Below are 18,111 nucleotides of genomic sequence, written 5' to 3'. Positions count from 1 at the left end.
ACATAAGAAGTGTGTTCTGTGAATGAGTAAGTAGACTCTACTGTTGGACGGGATATCTCTTGATCCCGTTTTGGGTGTGGTACACACATGTTTTGCTATGAACTTGTGGTATATATTTGTAATGCACATAATCTTGTTTATATTTCAGGATTGTGAAAGGAAAATACTTTCTACATATGGACATTGGGGCTCCAAGTTCATGGTAGCTAATTGCATTCTATTTATGTTTTCACTTCACCTTGTTGCAAATCACTTTTAGTGGCAGTAGCTCTATCTCTTGGTCCTGACGAAAGCCTGACGACACGTCCTCTGGGCTGAAACATGTTGACCACCTGCACAGCGCCATAGTGTAGTCATTAGTTCCAACTACCTGGCGTGTTTTTAACTTTAACACTCAGACTCTCTTTAATAAACTTGTTCCTGTCTGAGTCGCTAATTTTAACATTTTCTCACCACAGCACTGCACGTATACTTTCATCACCACTCTAAGAGTGTAAGTTTGGCACGAGTGTAAGATCTTCATCCACTCCCGCACCATCAGCTGATGGTTTGGGCGGTAGAGTCGGGTGCTCCTACAAATATCCCATATGATGAAACTCCGCCAAGTTAGGGTGGTTTGATGGGAATATCTCGGCCAACTGCCACTCTACTATTCACTCTTTTTGTAGTTTCCTTGTGTTACCACACATTCTAGACCTCTCATCCTCCTTGGTATATAAGTGATTGATGTTGGAGATGGGATGATAGGTCTTTAAATATATCTCCTTTGACCCTTCTCAAATTTTTTATTTTTTTTTTAAATTTTTTTTTACTCACAAACTTTCTCTCATGGGCCAAATTTACAGTTTAGTTTGTGGCCGAGGGCCGCACCGTTGGGGGCGTGGTCAGTGAGAGAGGGGGGCGGGGCTAGAGACAAAAAAAAACTGTGACCATGAGGTTGAACACAGGCCCCTGCAGCGGATGTCTTCGTCCACTGAGCCACCAGACCCAGCATACACACATATCTCTCTCTCTCTGTCTCCCTCCCTCTCTCTTTCTCTCCCTCCCTCCCTCCCTCTCTTTCTTTCTCTACCTCCCTCTCCCTCTCCGTTCCTCCCTCGTCTCCCTCCCTCTCTAGTCTCCCTCCCTTCCTCCCTCTCTAGTCTCCCTCCCTCCCTCTCTCGTCTCCCTCCCTCCCTCTCTCGTCTCCCTCCCTCCCTCTCGTCTCCCTTCCTCACTCCCTCTCTCTGTCTCCCTCCCTCTCTGTCTCCCTCTCTCTTTCTCTCCCTCCCTCTTTCTCTCCCTCCCTCTCTCTTTCTCTCCCTCCCTCTCTCTGTCTCCCTCCCTCTCCCTCCCTCCCTCCGTCTCCCTTTCTCTGTCTCTCTCCCTCTCTCTTTCTCTCTCCTTCTCTGTCTGCCTCCCTCTCTGTCTTCCTCCCTCTCTCTGTCTTCCTCCCTCTCTCTGTCGCCCTCCCTCTCTCCGTCTCCCTCCCTCTCTCCGTCTCCCTCCCTCTCTCTTACTCTCCCTCCGTCTCTCTCCCTCTCTCTTACTCTCCCTCCTTCTCTCCATCTCCCTCCCTCCCTCGTTCTCTCCCTCCCTCTGTCTCCCTCTCTCTGTCTCCCTCCCTCCCTCTCTCCCTCTCTCTTTCTCTCCCTCCCTCTCTCTTACTCTCCCTCCCTCTCTCTCTCTCTCTCTCTCTCTCTGTCTTCCTCTCTCTCTATTCCTCTCTCTCTCCCTCCCTCTCACCCTTCGTCTCCCTCCCTCCGTCTCCCTCTGTCTCCCTGCCTCCTTCTGCCTCCGCCTCCCTCCCCTGACTCTCCCTCCCTTCCCTGACTCTCCCTCTCTCCTTCCCTCGCCCTCCCCTGACACTCCCTCTCTCTCCCTCCCTCGCCCTCCCCTGACTCTCCCTCTCTCTCCCTCCCTCGCCTTCCCCTGACTCTCTCTCTCTCTCCCTCCCTCGCCCTCCCCTGACTCTCTCCCTCCCCTGACTCTCTCCCTCTCTCGCCTGACTCTCTCCCTCCCTTGACTCTCTTCCTCCTCTCTCTCCCTCCTTCCCCCTCCCCTGACTCTCTCGCTCCCTCGCCCTCCCCTCACGATCCCTCCCTCTCTCTCCCCTCACACTGCCTCCCTCTGTCTCTCCCTCCCTCGCCCTCCTCGACTCTCTCCCTCCCTCAACCTCCCCTGACTCTCCCTCCCTCTGTCTCTCCCTCCCCTGACTCTCTCCCTCCCATGACTCTCTCCCTCCCTCGCCCTCCCCTGACTCTCTCACTCCCTCGCCCTCCCCTGACTCTCCCTCCCTCGCCCTCTCCTGACTCTCTCCCTCTCTCTCCATCACCGTCTCCCTATCTCTGTCTAGGCGAGGTGTAATAATTCTATTAGAAATATCACGAAAAGCAAGAGCTATTTGCTGCACACATCGAACCACCTTCCCCAGCCTTCCCAAAATCTGCAGAACATTATTAATGACACCCGAATGTAGAAGGTGCACGAGAGCTGGCTGCACCGCTGCAGCAGAGATCAGGTGTAATCCGGAGGGCAGAGATTCCAAATAAGACTGGGCTGATTCAGACTTTCATCCCTTCAGTGTCGATAAAATAAATGCTACTCGGGGAGCAAGAGCTGCACAGAGTGATCTCCAAGTTCATGTTCGGCTCGGTTCAATCAGTCACGGGTTTGTCCTGGTCACTGTAATTGTCCAACAATTCCCCCCTCCCTGTGTAGCAGCCCAGGATGAGACAGCTAGCCTGGCACGCGGCACACAGCCGCTTCACAGGTCTTTAAAAGACCATTAAATTGTTAATGAGCCTTTGTTCTGTTTCACGTCTTCTGAGGCCCCTGCAGCTCCACTCTTTGGCTGGAATCTCCCAGCCCCCCTAGAGCAGAGCCTCTCCGAGGCCAGGCTGCATCAACCGGTGGTATTTACTGACACTCTGGAAAACATTTCTTATCTAAACTGGCACATGTCTCAAGGTCCGCGGGCCACCAAGGAAGGCTTGCCAGGCCGCTGGCGGCCCGCGGGCCGTACTATGAGTACTCCAGCCATAGGCCAATTACTCATATTCTGCAAAATTTTAGTCCACAAAACTTTGGTTTACCACAAAAGCTTTTAGCAGCCACAAAGAATGCCCAAAAGTAAAAGTACCTTTACCTCCAAAGGAGTAAGTCCCAAAATGAAATCAAAGTGAATACCTGTGACACTAGTTCACAATATGGTATGGGTTCATCTTTAAGATCATCACAGTACTTTGTACATGCTCAGTTACCATAAGACAGCCATGAGGTCCTCCCTCCTCACTGGCAGGCATCAGAGACACCGGGGAAAGGTGGTCATCGAACTACTTTGATGTAGTAGACTGACAACAGCAACATTCTGTATCAGGACAACCTGGCATTGGAAAAACGTTGAGTCTTGGTGTTGAGAACAGAGTTGGGAATATCGACAATCAGGGTGGAACTCAATTCAATATTTTCAGATGCTTTAACAAGATGGGCAGCAGCGGCTATTAAGAAAAGGCATGGATGGAGCACCTCCATGTCCTAAAGCAGTAGAATAGTTTGCTACACGCTTTTTCTGGTCCCCATGATCGCCTACCAGTACCTAAGGACAAATCCATCACATTTATGACGAACTACAGAGTAAATGTTTTTGTATAATCAGGGAGCCGGAGAGGATGCGCAGAGGCAAGAGCTTGCTTTATCTGTGCAAAGGCATGTTCGGCCTTTCAAGACCTTAGATAGGTTCAAGGGTATCCTTTCTGGCATCAATCAATCAATCAATCAATCAATCAGTCTTTTGTAAAGCGCACTACATACCCGCGAGGGTCTCAAGGCCCTGGGGTGGGGGGGGCGCTACTGATCGAACAGCCAGGTCTTGAGCATCCTCCTGAAGGTCAGCAGGAATTGGGTCTGTCGTAGGCTAAGTAGGAGGGTGTTCCATGTCTTGGCGGCGAGGTGGGAGAAGGATCTCCCACCGGTGGTTGTTCTTCGGATGCGCGGGACGATGGTGAGTGAGAGGTCGGTGGATCGTAGCTGGCGGTTGGGTATGTACCAGGAGAGCCGTCTGTTGAGGTAGGCTGGGCCGGTCTTGTGGAGTGCCTTGTGTGCGTGGATAAGGAGCTTGAAGGATATCCTCTTGCTGACGGGGAGCCAGTGCAGGTTCTTCAGGTGGGGGGTGATGTGGCTGTGGCATGGTATGTCGACGATCAGTCGTGCTGAGGCGTTTTGGATGCGTTGTAGTCGTTTGATGAGCTTGGTCGTGGCTCCCGCATAGAGGGTGTTTCCATAGTCGAGTCTGCTGATGACGAGGGCCTGGGTGACTGTCTTTCTTGTATCTGTTTGGATCCATCTGTAGATCTTGTGGAGCATGCGGAGGGTGTTGAAGCAGGAGGAGGAGACGGCGTTGACCTACTTGGTCATTGAGAGCGTTGAGTCGAGGATGATTCCCAGGTTGCGTGCATGGTCGGTGGGTGTCGGGGCTGCTCCCAGAGCCGTCGGCCACCAGGAGTCGTCCCAGGTGGAAGGGTTGGAGCTGAGGATGAGGACCTCCGTCTTGTTGGAGTTCAGCTTCAGACAGCTGGTCTTCATCCAGTCGGCGACGGCCTTCATTCCTTTGTGGAGGTTGGCTTTGGCAGTGATGGGGTCCTTGGTGAGGGAGAGGATCAGTTTAGTGTCATCGGCGTAGGAAATTATGTTGAGGTCATGCTGTCGGGCGACGTGTGCGAGTGGGGCCATGTAAATGTTGAACAGTGTCGGGCTGAGGGAGGATCCCTGGGGTACGCCGCAGATGATCTCCGAGGCTTTGGACCGGAATGGGGGGGGGAGGCGGACGCTCTGGGTTCTGCCGGAGAGGAAGGAGGTGGTCCATTCCAGCGGCTTGTCACGGATACCTGCGGCATGGAGGAGTGAGCGTAGTGTGCGGAGGCAGACGGTGTCGAAGGCGGCGGAGAGGTCTAGGAGGATTATTGCTGTGGTCTCGCCATTGTCCAGCAGGGTCCTGATGTCGCCGGTGGCGGCGATGAGGGGGATCTCGGTGCTGTGGTTGCTGCGGAACCCTGACTGGGAAGGGTCCAGGATTCTGTTTTCTTCGAGGTATCGGATTAGCTGTCTGCTGACGATTTTCTCGATGACCTTGGCCGGAAGGAGAGCAGAGAGATGGGCCGGAAGTTCTTGAGGTCTCTAGGGTCAGCCTTGGGCTTTTTCAGTAAGGCGTTGATCTTGGCGTGTTTCCAGCTCTCTGGGAAGGTCACGGTCTCGAGGGAGAGATTGATGCCGTTGCGCAGGTGGGGTGCGATGGAGCTGCTTGCTTTGTTGAAGACGTGGTGCCGGAAGGGATCTGACGGAGAGCCGGAGTGAATTGTGCTCATGGTCTTGATGGTGTCATCGGTGCTCAAGCTGGCCCAGGCTAGCAGGGGGGTCATGGTCGATGGTGTGCAGAGGGTCTGTTGTGTTGCTGTCTCTAGGGTCTGTCTGGGTGTTGAAGCTGTTGTGGATGTCTGCTATCTTGCGGTGGAAGAAGGTGGCGAGGGAGTCACACAGGGCTTCTGACGGTGGGATGTCGTTGGTGTTCGGAGCTGGGGTTGCAGAGTTCCTTCACGATGTCGAAGAGCTCCTTGCTATTGTGTGCGTTGTTGTCGAGGCAGTCTTTGAACGAGGTTCTCTTGGCGGCCCTGGTGAGGTGGTGGTGGTTGCGGATGGCTTCCTTGTGTGCTGCGCTGTTGTCGGAGTTTGTTCGCTGTGCCATTTCTTCACTAGTTTCCGGCAGGCTTGCTTGGAGGCTAGGAGTTCTGGGGTGAACAAGCTGGCCCTCTTGCTGGTTTCTCTATGGGGTGGGGGGTTTCTTCAGTGGGGCGAGGGTGTTGGCGCAGTCTTCGATCTAGCGTCTGAGGGTGTGGGCAGCGTTGTCGGTGTTGGAGGGTTCGGTGGGTGGGCTAAGAGCGAGGTTTGCATGTAGTTGGTCTTTGGTGATTTTGCTCCAGCAGCGCCGGGGGATCTGTTGGGGGCTGATGAAGTTGGCGATGGAGTCGCTGAACTGGGGGCAGGGTCCGGGGGCTCGGTAGACAAGGGTGCCTCTGAGGGTGGAGTTGGGGTCTATGTGGATCTGGAAGTACATGTGTTCGGCGGTGCTGAGCGCATCGTCGGTGCTAGTCGAGACCCTGATGCTGTTCTTGTGGACGATGGCGATTCCTCCTCCGACTCCGTTGGTGCGGTCTCTGCTTGTAATCTTGTAGCCGTCTGGGATGGCTATGGCGATGTCGGGTGCGGAGGACATACAGAGACAGCGTAAATAAAGAAGTTCTCTACACTAACAATGCAGAAACAGAATGACAATAGCCACATCCCTGAGAAAGGATGTCCGTAGCAGGACAAGAGCAGTAATACTACCAGGATGATGTACAGAAATATTGTGACAGTAGCAGTACTGCCTGCACAAGGTGCACAGTAAGTCTGCAGCAGTGCTACACCCAACTGACGAACAGAAATAGTGTGGCAGCAGAAGTATTACCTACACAATGTTGTGAGACAGCAGCATTGTAACTTATATAAGGTAGACAGAAAGGCAGCAGCAGTGCTACATGCAAATGACACACAGAAATATTGTGACAACAGCAGTACTACCTGCCCAAGGTGTACAGACAGACTGCAGCACCACTGCATGCAACTGGCGTACAGAAATAGTGCACAGAAATACAGGAATAATGTGACAGCAGCAATACTACCCGCACAAGGCGTACAGAAAGACGACAGCAGTGCTACCAGCAACTAAAATACGTGTGGCAGCAGTGCTCTCCGAGCATGCACCAGGAGCAGAATTATCTGAACCAGGTGTACAGAAAGACACACGGAAGATTCATCTCCACCCTCTATAAGGACTCATTCTGTAAGCCTTCTCTAAGAAAATTTTCAGACACAGTCAATCACTCTGCAGCCCAAAGGGATAACTAACTCTCTCCAGTCTGAATGACTCAATATCCCGCCTCAAGGACTCACTCTTTCCAGCCCTTAGGACTCACATTCATAAACCCCATGGACTCACTCTCTCCAGCCTCAATGACTCACACACTCCATCCCCAGTGCAGTACTCTTTCAGCTCCACGGACTCACTTATATCAGCCCCCAAGAGTTCACTCTCTCAAGCCTCAAGGACCCGCTCTCTCCAGCCTCAATGACTAACTTTCAACAATGCTAAGTACTCACACTTATCAGTTCCGAGGGATGACTCTCTTCAGTCCCGGGGACACCCTCTTCCCAGCACTATTTTTCACTCTCGTCAGCCCCAGGGACTCAATTTCTTGCCTCAAGTTCTCGCTCTTTTAATGGTAAAGTACTCACTCTGATCAGTTTCAAAAAAGCGCTCTCTGCCGCCTCAATAAATTGATCTCAGCAGCCAAAGGGACTCATTTTCATCACCCCGAGGACTCACTGTCCAGCCTTAAGGACTCATGCTTTGGCTTCAAGGATGCGCTGTCCAACCTCAGGGACTAACGCTCTCGAGGCCTGAGTGCTCACTCTGTTCAGCACCAAAGGACTCACTTATATCAGCCCCCAAGAATTCACTCTCTTCGGCCCAAGGAACTCACTCTCCAGCGCCATTGGTTTACTCTCTCCAGCCTCAAGGACTCAATCTCTTCAGCCTCAAGGACTCTGTCTCATATGCCCCTCAGGCTGACTATCTAGCCCAAAGGACTCACTCTCATCACCCCTAAAAATTCGCTCTCATCAGTCTCTCTAGCCCAAATGCCACTCTCACCTGTCCAAAGGTCTCACTCTCATCGCCCTCATGGACTCACTGTGTGGACTTACAGAATCACTCTCTGACATCAAGTATGCACCCTCCAGCCCCAAGGACTGACTCTCTTCAGCTTTGAGTACTCACTCTTCCCCCATCCTGATACAGGTCACTTTCCTCACCTTGCCTCCCTACACCATCTTTAAAACCAGCTGCATTATTTACAAAGCCATCACAGCAGCACCCATGTTTATACTGCAGACAAGCCTATGCCCTCTCTGGTGACAACCACAGCCAGCGCACCGCGAAACTGCAGATTGGCAAGTGTAGAAAGACAAAAGGCAGCAGACCTTTTCCATCGATGCACCCAGGATTCGGAACAACATCCCCGGATCCATGAGGACTGCCCCAGCGCTGCTCCAGTTTAGCAAGAGTTTAAAACTCACCTCTTTGAAAAACACAAGATTACAATCCATTCCCGGCCACACACCAGCGACCTCTCCTATCCTATCGCTTGTTGACTTTATGCTTGTCTTTGACCATGTACAGTGCTCTGCTGGATTTTGGCTAGGTTCACACTATAGAAATACCACATACATGCACACATACTCTCTCAAGCCCCAAAGTAGTCACTCTCTTCTACCCACAGTACTCACTCTCTCCACTCTCATGCATTTAGAGTGTTTTATGGCCTCTGTCCACATGGTTTGTCCTAAAATCTCTGGACTGAGGAGTTTTCTTGTCTCCCCTCTGCCTCCCATGTCTGTTCTCATGACCACAACACCAAAACTACTTCCCAAGTTCTCAATTATGCTTCTCTCCTGCCTTAATCTTTACAAACTTGTCTCTAAAGCCGGGTACAACAAGATTGAGTTTTTTTCTTTTTCTTTTTACAAATGGCCGAGACTTCCATCGCTACAGATGCCGGGACAGCAGAGACTTTACATATTCATTGAGCCCGAACTTGTCTGCAGAGGGTTGTGCAGATTTAAAGGTATATACAAAATATAACACCTCGGTACTGTTTAAACCAATAACAAGTATGTACAGACCATCATTTATACAGATTTGCAAAAAGCATAATTTTTTTTTTAAGTCATGAGCCTGTGAAGAAAATAAGCTCACATCAAACATAGCAGCGGGCCACACTTTGGGCAAATGTACGGTTTTTAGTGGGGTACAATATGTTGGACGCAGTTCTGATATTCTGCATTAGTGGGACGCCACAAGTTGGACACAGTTCTGATATTCAGCTTTAGTGAACACCACATGTTGGACACAGTTCTGATATTCCAGATTAATAAAACACCACATCCTGGGCAAAAGCCTGATAACCAATAGTTGTGGGATAACACTTATTAGGCGAAAATCTAATATTTAGCACTGTTAAATGTGGAGTACATCGAAAGCGGATTCAAGTAAACATTATTTTTGGTAAAGAAATCCTGGCCTTATGTATTAATACATTTTTCCATAGACACAGAATGAGTAAAACCCTTTGATTCATGTATCCCTTAGTACGGAAATGTCTATTTTACCAACTAACACAAGCTCCTTCTTGAAGAGAGTATGAAATATTTACCTTTTCATCATTCAGCGCACAATTTATTGTTATCAAAATAAGAGAAATATCACGATCATTGGACAGGAATTCAAAAGAGTTCATTGTTGTGTTTACTAGACCTATTTTTTGGGTTAGAAAATACACTATTCAAAGAGGGTAGGATGGTTGGCTAAGGGAATTAGGGGTCAGACGCTCAACTAGCTGTCCAGAATGACCAATGCTGCTCTGAAACTGGTTGGTGCTTGTTGGACTAACACTTTATATACTTTACACATTTAAGACTCTGTGGGTAACCAATGCACAGCAATGAGAAGTGAAGGTACTGCATGATATGCTCGATAAAACAGGTACCACTGAGTTGAGAAACAATAACACATAGCGCCAACAGTCCAAGAGGCAGTACAACTTGTGTGTGCACTAACACACCTGGACAACATAGTTTTACATATGTGTTGCACTACTGCCCCCTCCCACCAGACTAGTGTCTTGGCGTAGAGTACAGAATCCCTCATTCTATGTCCTCAAATAGTTGTGTTTCACTCAGTCACTCCCACAGTACCATCTCACCCAAAATTCAATGTGTAGCTTCATCCCCCACCTTGGCTTTTTTATTCCACATATCTTCAATTTTATTTACATTTTTTTGCACACTCCCAATCAACTTCTGCAAAGGTCCATTAATCTGTTTCCTCGTTTTTGTTTATGCCGCAGACCTCTCTTCCATTTTGTGACTAATCAGCCCTCCTCCGCTAAACCACCTGTCTTAACCATGACCAATGCTTCCACCCATCTCCAGTTATCACTGCTTTCCCCTCTTCTGATTGGTCTGCCCTCTCTAGCTACGACCCATCTTTTGACCAGCTGTAATGCTTTCACGTACCCCTGAGGTGCAGTTTTCCCCTCCTCTGCTTGGTCTACCTTCCCTAGCAATGACCCGTCATGGGATGAGCTGTAGTGTTTTCATGTACCCCAGGTAGCACTGTCTTCCCCTCTTCTGATTGGTCTACTCTCCTGAGTGATGCACCTCTTCTATTTTTTTTATTATTTCACCCTCCTGGCTCCTCTTTAATCCTCCGTTTTCTTCTCATGTCTCTGTATATCTTGTGTCCCTACCTCACCTTCTCACCCGTTCCATCTAAAGTACCCTTTCTTTACTCCGTCTTCAGCACATGGTGCCTGGCTCCTCCTACCTTTTATGGTTGCTTTACGTTGCTACCTGCTCTACCTCTCAGTCTCCAAATTCATCTTCTCTATTTCTACCTTTCATCTTTGCTCATCTCTCTTTGTGCGTCTTATTATTGTTGTCATTATTATTGTAATTGGTTGCCTCTTCCTCGTCCTCCGCCCCCTTCGATTCTCTTTGTACCTCTCTTTTTCTTTTACAGGCATTCCTTCAGTCGCTTCCATCTTTTCCGACCACGGAATTGTACATTGTCTCCTTGTTTATCAACTTAATCTATTCATTTGTTGATTGACTGATTTTTAACACTGTAAAGCTCTAAGGACAAAACACGTTCAATAAAATACAGTAGAAATAAAAAAACACATGTGACCAGGAGAGCTTGGAGCCTGTCTACGGCTCATTAATATGTTTAGTGGTCCCAGACAAACCCCAAAAGTCCTAGCAAACGTCCCTGGATTGAGTCAGCTTCCTTGATCAGACCCTCTCAGTTGAGTTCTTGAACCCTGCAGTTTTCCATTCCACGCAGTTTGGCGTGACACAGAACAGAATGCAGGAGTCCAGGTTTATGCAGATGTAGGTGGCTTTATCTCAAGAGGAACCAGAAGAGCAGCTGTAGAAGGCAAAGGAAGATAAACGTCTTAAGTTAGGTTGGTTGGATGCAGGCTGTATGCACAGGATCCATCAGATGTTTTCATCCTCTATGGCCTACTGGAGAAGGTTCTAGTCAGGGACTATGGCAGGGGCACCTTCCTAATGTCCATGTGTGCCAGCTGCCTGCTGGTCTGTCCCTCAGCCTCGTCTGGCCTCTTGGGACAAGGTCCTTGACAGGGACCGTGGCAGGGCCACCTTTCTAAACTCCATGTGTGGCATCTGCATGACCTGGGGAAGATCCTTGGTGATTTCGGAGATCATCTTCTTGTCCTGGCACAGACCGTCGCCCGGGTGGCTCAAGGCCCTCTCAAACGCCATCATTCTGCTCAGCTCCTGAGGGGTGGGCACCCTCTCTGTCTTGCCACTCAGGTCCACAGGCTTGAAGATAGGCAGGGGCAGGGCCCGCTGGTAGGGTAGGTGGTACTCTGTCTGCACCTCACCAAGACGACCAAGCTTCATGACATTCCAGGGAGAACTCTGCACCAGGAATCGGACCTCGTGACACTTGGTGTAAGTCTCCTTCCGATGGTCATTGGCTTCTCTCATACAACAGCTGTAGGAAGAGAGCGAAAGTGTCAGAGACCCTTAAAAACTGAGTCTCAATGTGGGCCAAAGAAGAGGGCACATGTCACAGACCATGAATAACCCAATGTTAAAACCAACAATCAAGGACTTCCTGCTAGAGAACTGATGCCGAGGTGCACCACAGGAAGTTAGATGTGTTATAGACCATCGACAAACCAGTGTAAGCGAATCTTGGTACAGCGACTTCTAGTGGGGACGCCATTGCTAAGTGCCCCTTAGGAGCTCACTATGCTGGGTTTGAAAAGAGAACAGGGTCTTCAGGAGGACCCTGTGATGACTGCAACCTCCACTTGTCACTGATGGACACCTATTGGGCTTCATCAGCAGCAGCTTGGACCATTGTAAGTAGCTGAGTAGTTCTGGGCAGACCCATAGACAGAATGTACAGTGCTGTCGCCAAAAGTGATTTGTAGGCCGGGCCTGCAGTGGGTCACAGATGACACTGCTGGGGCGACCTACACAGGGCCAATTGCACAGAGTGTACTGTCACTTTCTAATCCTCACTCAACCAGCTTTCATATCCCGCGATCACACACCATCCCTTCCCTCGCTCACTTCCTTGCCACATGAGCCGCACTCACTTTCTTTGCTCACCCACGGAGGCCAGACTCAACCCATTCTCCTTCACTCATCCTACACCGGAGACCTACATTCACTCACACTCAAATAAACTGCAAGTGACCCAGACTCAAGTACTCCTGAACCCAAGCTCTCTGTCTGCACCCTGCCCCACACTTACTTCAGCTCACTCTAAACCTTGCACACACCTGCACTCACTCTTCCCACCACACAGGCACTCCCACTCGTCCCCCCTCATATATTACACTACCCCTTCCCCCTTGCCAACACACTTTTTTTTTTACAGATGGGCTGTTGTTTTTTACTAGACCTGTTTTTAAATATTCAGCTAACATTCTCAAGACCTTTGCTTGTCAAATGCAATTGTTTAACGCTCATATGCCTATGGAAATGTTAAATATACAGCTAATTTTTTTTTATTTTGTAAAGTTGTATGTTTTTAAGAGCTTGTACGATGATATATATTGATGACAACAGTTATTCACTCCACGTGGCGCCATCCTTACTCACCCCTGCCACTCACTCAGACCCTACCTATTCTCTGGACATACACTCTCTCACCCCCCTGAGAATTCCCCAGGCTCCACCGCCTCTCGCTACCCCTTCCACCCCCATACCCTCACTCACTCACCCCTTCTCAGCCCTGCTGGACAGACTGAGGTCCCTCCACTCGGCCGTGTAGAGCTCCCTCCGGGCCTTGTTCTCTTCCTGCACCTGGCAGCTCAGCTCAGCTGCACTCAGCATCCCTGCACCCCGCTGGACCACAGTGCACCCCGACATCTCTGCAGCGTCTGTCTGTCTGTCTGTTCGTGGTAGGTATGTCTGTCTCTCTGTCTTCCTGTCTCGCCGCTTGTCTGTCTTTTTCTCAGCAGTCTCTCGGTTTCTGTGGCCGGATGCCTCGTATCTCTCTTTCTGTCTGTCTGCTTGGAGCCTCCTCAGCTGTGACCCGCCCTCCCTGTCTCTGCCCTCCCTCCGGTCTCTTATACAGGCCGCGCTGCTATTCCAGGCCCGGCTGTAATGTGCTATATCTGACCGGACCCCCTTGTGCTGGGAAGCCCGGATGCAGGACACGCTCGGACTGCACCAGCCTCACTCACTGAGTCACCGAGCCCCCTGCTGACGTCAGAGAGGCATTCACACATAACACACTCCTTACGGGCACCGTCCGCATACCAGCACCGCCCACCACCAACATTATTTCCCACACTTCAGCCAACTCAGCGCATAGCAGACAGTTCCAATAACCGTGTCAGAAAAGGGCCCGGAAGAGAACCCCAAAACAAGAAGCAATCACGATAAGTATAGTTTTTGGGACCTATTAGCTTTGCCACTGCGTTTAGTTATGTTGTGCAGCATGGATAAAGAAAACAAACAAAAAAAGACTCCATGACATGAGTAGCCGTGTTGTTGTGTAGACAAGACATGCACTCCTACAAATGACGCAGACAATTTTTTTTTATTTACTTAAAATAAAAAAATAAAAAAGTAGCTCAAAAGTATTTTTCCTTTTTTATTTACCGATCGGTAAATAAATTAAAGGCGCCCACGTCAAGTTTTACACGTCACAGTACTTTTCCCTCTCCTGAATTTCCCAAACCCCAGAGGTCATGGATGACAGTGCCCTGATGTGGTGTGTAGTGAAGTGCTGTAGTAGAAAGTGCATCTAGACACAACTAGAGCAATGCAGGGTCTATGGGGAGACACAACTCCGGCGATAGGAGGCCTACGGGGCCACACAAGGGAGACATCACCAGGGCATTACAGGGCTACACAACAAGGATATAACAGGGCCTACACAAGACACAGCTAGAGCATTACAGGATCTAAGGGGAGCAGTGGTGGAAGTGCATTAAAAAAAGTATGGCTGCTGTCATGCTGTGTGCAGGGGCAGGCAGCATGTGGACGGAGTCAAATGTGTGGCTAAAAAAAGCAAAATATTCTGCAACTTTTTTCGGTCTTTCACCTTCAGGTAACAACATATAACATAATTCATAGCTTAAGTGAAAAATAAATGCAAGTCAAGTTAATCAGGGAGAAATGCACTTTGTATATTATGAAACCTCTATTAGTTAATGCACTGCAGAGGTCTGTGTGTAACCAGAGGGTCACAGAATTAAACCCGGTTAGTGCAGTGGAGAATAGTGACTTGTGTATGTTTAGTGCTATGAGGCCGCAGTCTGTCCCAGAAAGCACTAGGAACATGAAGTCATTATTATAAACGTGCATTACAAGCAGTATAAGATGGGCTGCTGCAAAATGTGTAAAAAGGTTTAATATACAAAAGTGCTTCCAAAATATAGATTTTAGTAATACCCAGACTTTAGAAATGTAATTTTGATCTAATATTGGTCTTTTAAAGCACGCACTTCACAGCTCTACGGGTAACTCTCTTATATTATCCTCAAAAGGAATAAATCTGGGTCACCAGGAAGCTTCAAGTGATCCCATCAATTATTGCCAATACTGGCTTCCAAGCACCCTTTACATTTGCTGATTGACCAGTTGCGCTCATTTACATTTCTTTCAGGCAGCAGCACCCTGGCAGGAAGGCTTGTTTACTGTCTGTGCCTCCCTTGGATTCACAGCACAGGAGACTCCCAGCCTTACACTGCAGCACAAGCGTTTCAACACTCGGAATTAACAGTCCCGGGACGGTTGTCCATTGACAAAAAGTAGAGGAATGGTTTTACTTAAATGAAAAAGTATGGGCACGTTGTGCCCTTCAGATCTCGCCCACTTCGACCACTGATGGGAAGACACAGCAAGGATAAAACAGGGTGTATAGGGAGACACCACTAGAGCCATACAGGTCCTTTGGGACGACCCTACTACAGCATTATAGGATCTATGGGGAGACACAAGTAGAGCATTACAGGCCATATGGGGAGATACAACTAGAATATCACAGGGCCTACAGGGAGACACAGCTAGGACAATACTGAGCTACACAACAAGGATAACACAGAGTCTACACAGGGGAAACAACTAGAGCAATACAGGGAGACACACAACAGGAACATTATGGGGCCTATGGGACGACACAACAAGGATAACACAGGGTCTACCAGAAGACATAATTAGAGCATTACAACAAGGATAACAACACAGGGATACAAGAGAAAACAACTAGAGCAATACAGGACCTATGGGCAGACACAACAAGGATAACACAGTGTCTGCAGGGAGACACAAACACAGGGTCTACAGGAGGAAACAACTAGAGCAATACAGGCCATACGGGGAGATACAACTACAACACTACAGAGCTACACAACAAGGATAACACAGAGCCTACACAGGGAAACAACAAGAGCAATACAGGGCCTATGGGCAGACACAACAAAGATACCACAGGGCCAACAGGGAGACACACAACGGGAACATTATGGGGACTATGGCAGTATAACACAGTGTCTGCAGGGAGACAAAAACACAGGGCCTTCAGGAGGAAACAACTAGAGAAATACAGGGCCTTTGGGGGGGAAACACAACTACAGCATTACAAGGCCTATGGGGAGACATAATAAGGACAACACAGGGCCTATGGGGGGAGACAAAAAGAGTATTGCAGGTCATACGGGGAAACAGCATTATAATAATGCATGGCCTAGGGGTAGACACAACAAGGAGTCTCCAGTGAGCCACAACTAGAGTAATAGAAGGCCTGTGGGGAGACACAACAAGGAATAAACAGTGAATAACAAGAGACACTGGTAGAGGGATACATGGTGCATTGTCTAGAAACAAATTTGCAACATGTTATCATTACAAAGGTCCTGAGATATTGAAAAGTTTTATATAGCGTGCTAATGACCGAGTGCGTCTCAGCGCTGGTGTCTGTTAGAGAAACAAACACGGAAGCAGGAGCATATCACAAGGGGGGATTCGGGGGGGGGGGGTGAAAAACAGCCAAGTTTAAACATGTTTCCAAAAGTTGAGCAGGTTAACTTGACCCCTCAGATGTGCCGGTAGATTGTTCCAAATATGGCAAGTAATGTGAGCAAAGAACTGCCAACCCATGTATTCATTTTAGGAACATTGACTGTTCTAGAGGTGGCCGAGCTCAAGGTTCAACTGGGAATAAACCAGGAGAACTTTCTCTTTAGGTGAACAGGACCTCAGCCATGCAGAGCCTTGCATGCCCAACATAGTGCCTTAACAGTAATTTTTGTATTTTTTTTAAAATTCTTTTTATTAACTTGAAATAGTCCGCCACATTACATGTCCTTGTATTTAACACAGTTAGTGAGCCGAGCATGAAAATCAACATTCAGTTTACCCTTCAAGTATGATACAGTTTTATGCATTTGGCATGTATCAATGAATGAGTCAGCAGTCCTTTACATGTATATCTAGTGAGGGGAGAGTAGACTGGATTGCATATTCATCACCCAGAGTCCAATTGTTCCGCATCTTCCTGTGATATGGAATCTAGAGCCCTAGATCTCGGAGCGGCACATGGGATTCCTCTATTTTTTTTTTTTTTATCATTTTATTTTTTTTTAATATGTTTTATTGAAACAAGTGACATACAGTTACATTTCCTTGTGTAGAATAACAGTAGGGAAACAGAGAGCTGTTCAAATCATACAAAGTCCGTGATGATGCTGTCAACAGCCAGAGTTCCAATGGGTACCAACATCAATGAGCCATGCATTTAACCACAATGGGGACAGTTCCGGCGTCTGCATCAAAGGCCACTCGTACATTATTTTACAACGTATCGTGCGTTATCCATCCCACCAGAGTGTCCGGCCCACCCTGTCAGCTCGGGTGTGCCTCTGGCCATCTCCCCGTGTAGCGCCCACAACCCTCTGTTCGACATTGCAGTGCATCGTTTCCCAAGGACGGGCTGTCTGTCTCGGCCTGTTTAGAAACCAAGTGTATGGACGTCGTCGGTGTTAAGCACATCCCGGACATTGTCGTGATGCGATAGAGGGTTGCGGTAAGGGCCACCGTGCATTGTATGGTCATGCGTTTGCTTTTCAGATGTAAAAGTGCAGTGTGGTCAACTGGGGGGTGACCGTCTGCTAAACAACCTCCAAACCGAGGTAGGGAAAAAGGGGGGGCGTAGTGAACCTTAAGTCAAGGAGGGATGGGTGTGCTGCAATGTGGTCTCGGCTTGTCTTGGCCCGTGGTCAGGTGGCGTATCAATGCGGAGTGGAGATGCTATGCGTATGTGGGTCAACAGTGACGTGGGAGTTGCGAGGACTTCTAGTGTCGGGGCGGCGTGTCCTGTGTGCATCGGCCGCGTAGTCGGTCCTCCCCAACAGGGGGGGGGTGCATGGGGGAGGAAGAGAGGGGGGGGCCATAAGCGGGGGGGGCTACCTGAGTGGTGGATCATTCCCGCACATGTACGGCTCCGTGTCCATGGTGTAGCTGTGGGGTACTCTCCCTCACTGTACCTCTTCGTTCCGCTAGGGGGGGGTGGGGAGGAGGGAGAGGGGGTTCCCTCCCAGCCTATGCCATCCCTCGGTCAAGGCAAGCCCTGGTGAACGCCTGTAGGATGTTATCCCAGATCTGGGCTAATGGGATGGCCCTCCGTCCCGCTGTCTCCTCCCTGCGTAATACTGTACCCTCTGCTGTCGCCCAATAAGTGAGGGAGGCGCACCAATGCTTTGTCTGTGGTGGAGTGGCATCTTTCCAATGTCGTGTTATAAGTCGTTTGGCGGTGATCAGTCCCAGATCCCAAAATCTGACGTGGGCCTTGTTGTGTTTTGTCCTTTTGATCAGGCCCAGCACGCAGGCGTCCCAATCATGGCTCAGTACCGTGCCCGCCCCTTTCGTCAAGAGTGTAGTGACATCTTGCCAGTACGTCTGTAGTCTGGGGCACGACCATAGCAT

General features: G+C 49.2%; 1 protein-coding gene across 1 annotated transcript; it reads right to left on the bottom strand.

Annotated features, from left to right (window-relative positions):
• Positions 1-8,748: 8,748 nt before the first annotated feature.
• LOC144756113 (telethonin-like) lies at positions 8,749-13,191 on the bottom strand. Its single transcript, XM_078645657.1, has 2 exons — positions 12,899-13,191; positions 8,749-11,656 (listed from the first exon to the last, which is right to left on the bottom strand). The coding sequence occupies exons 1-2, from the start codon at positions 13,045-13,047 to the stop codon at positions 11,242-11,244; spliced, it is 564 nt and encodes a 187-aa protein (XP_078501783.1). The 5' UTR covers positions 13,048-13,191; the 3' UTR covers positions 8,749-11,241.
• Between the last annotated feature and the right edge of the window lie 4,920 nt (positions 13,192-18,111).

Source organism: Lissotriton helveticus, chromosome 5_1 (assembly GCF_964261635.1).
Source record: "Lissotriton helveticus chromosome 5_1, aLisHel1.1, whole genome shotgun sequence".
NCBI classification, from domain to species: domain Eukaryota; kingdom Metazoa; phylum Chordata; class Amphibia; order Caudata; family Salamandridae; genus Lissotriton; species Lissotriton helveticus.
This window is presented reverse-complemented; position numbering and strand designations above follow the sequence as displayed.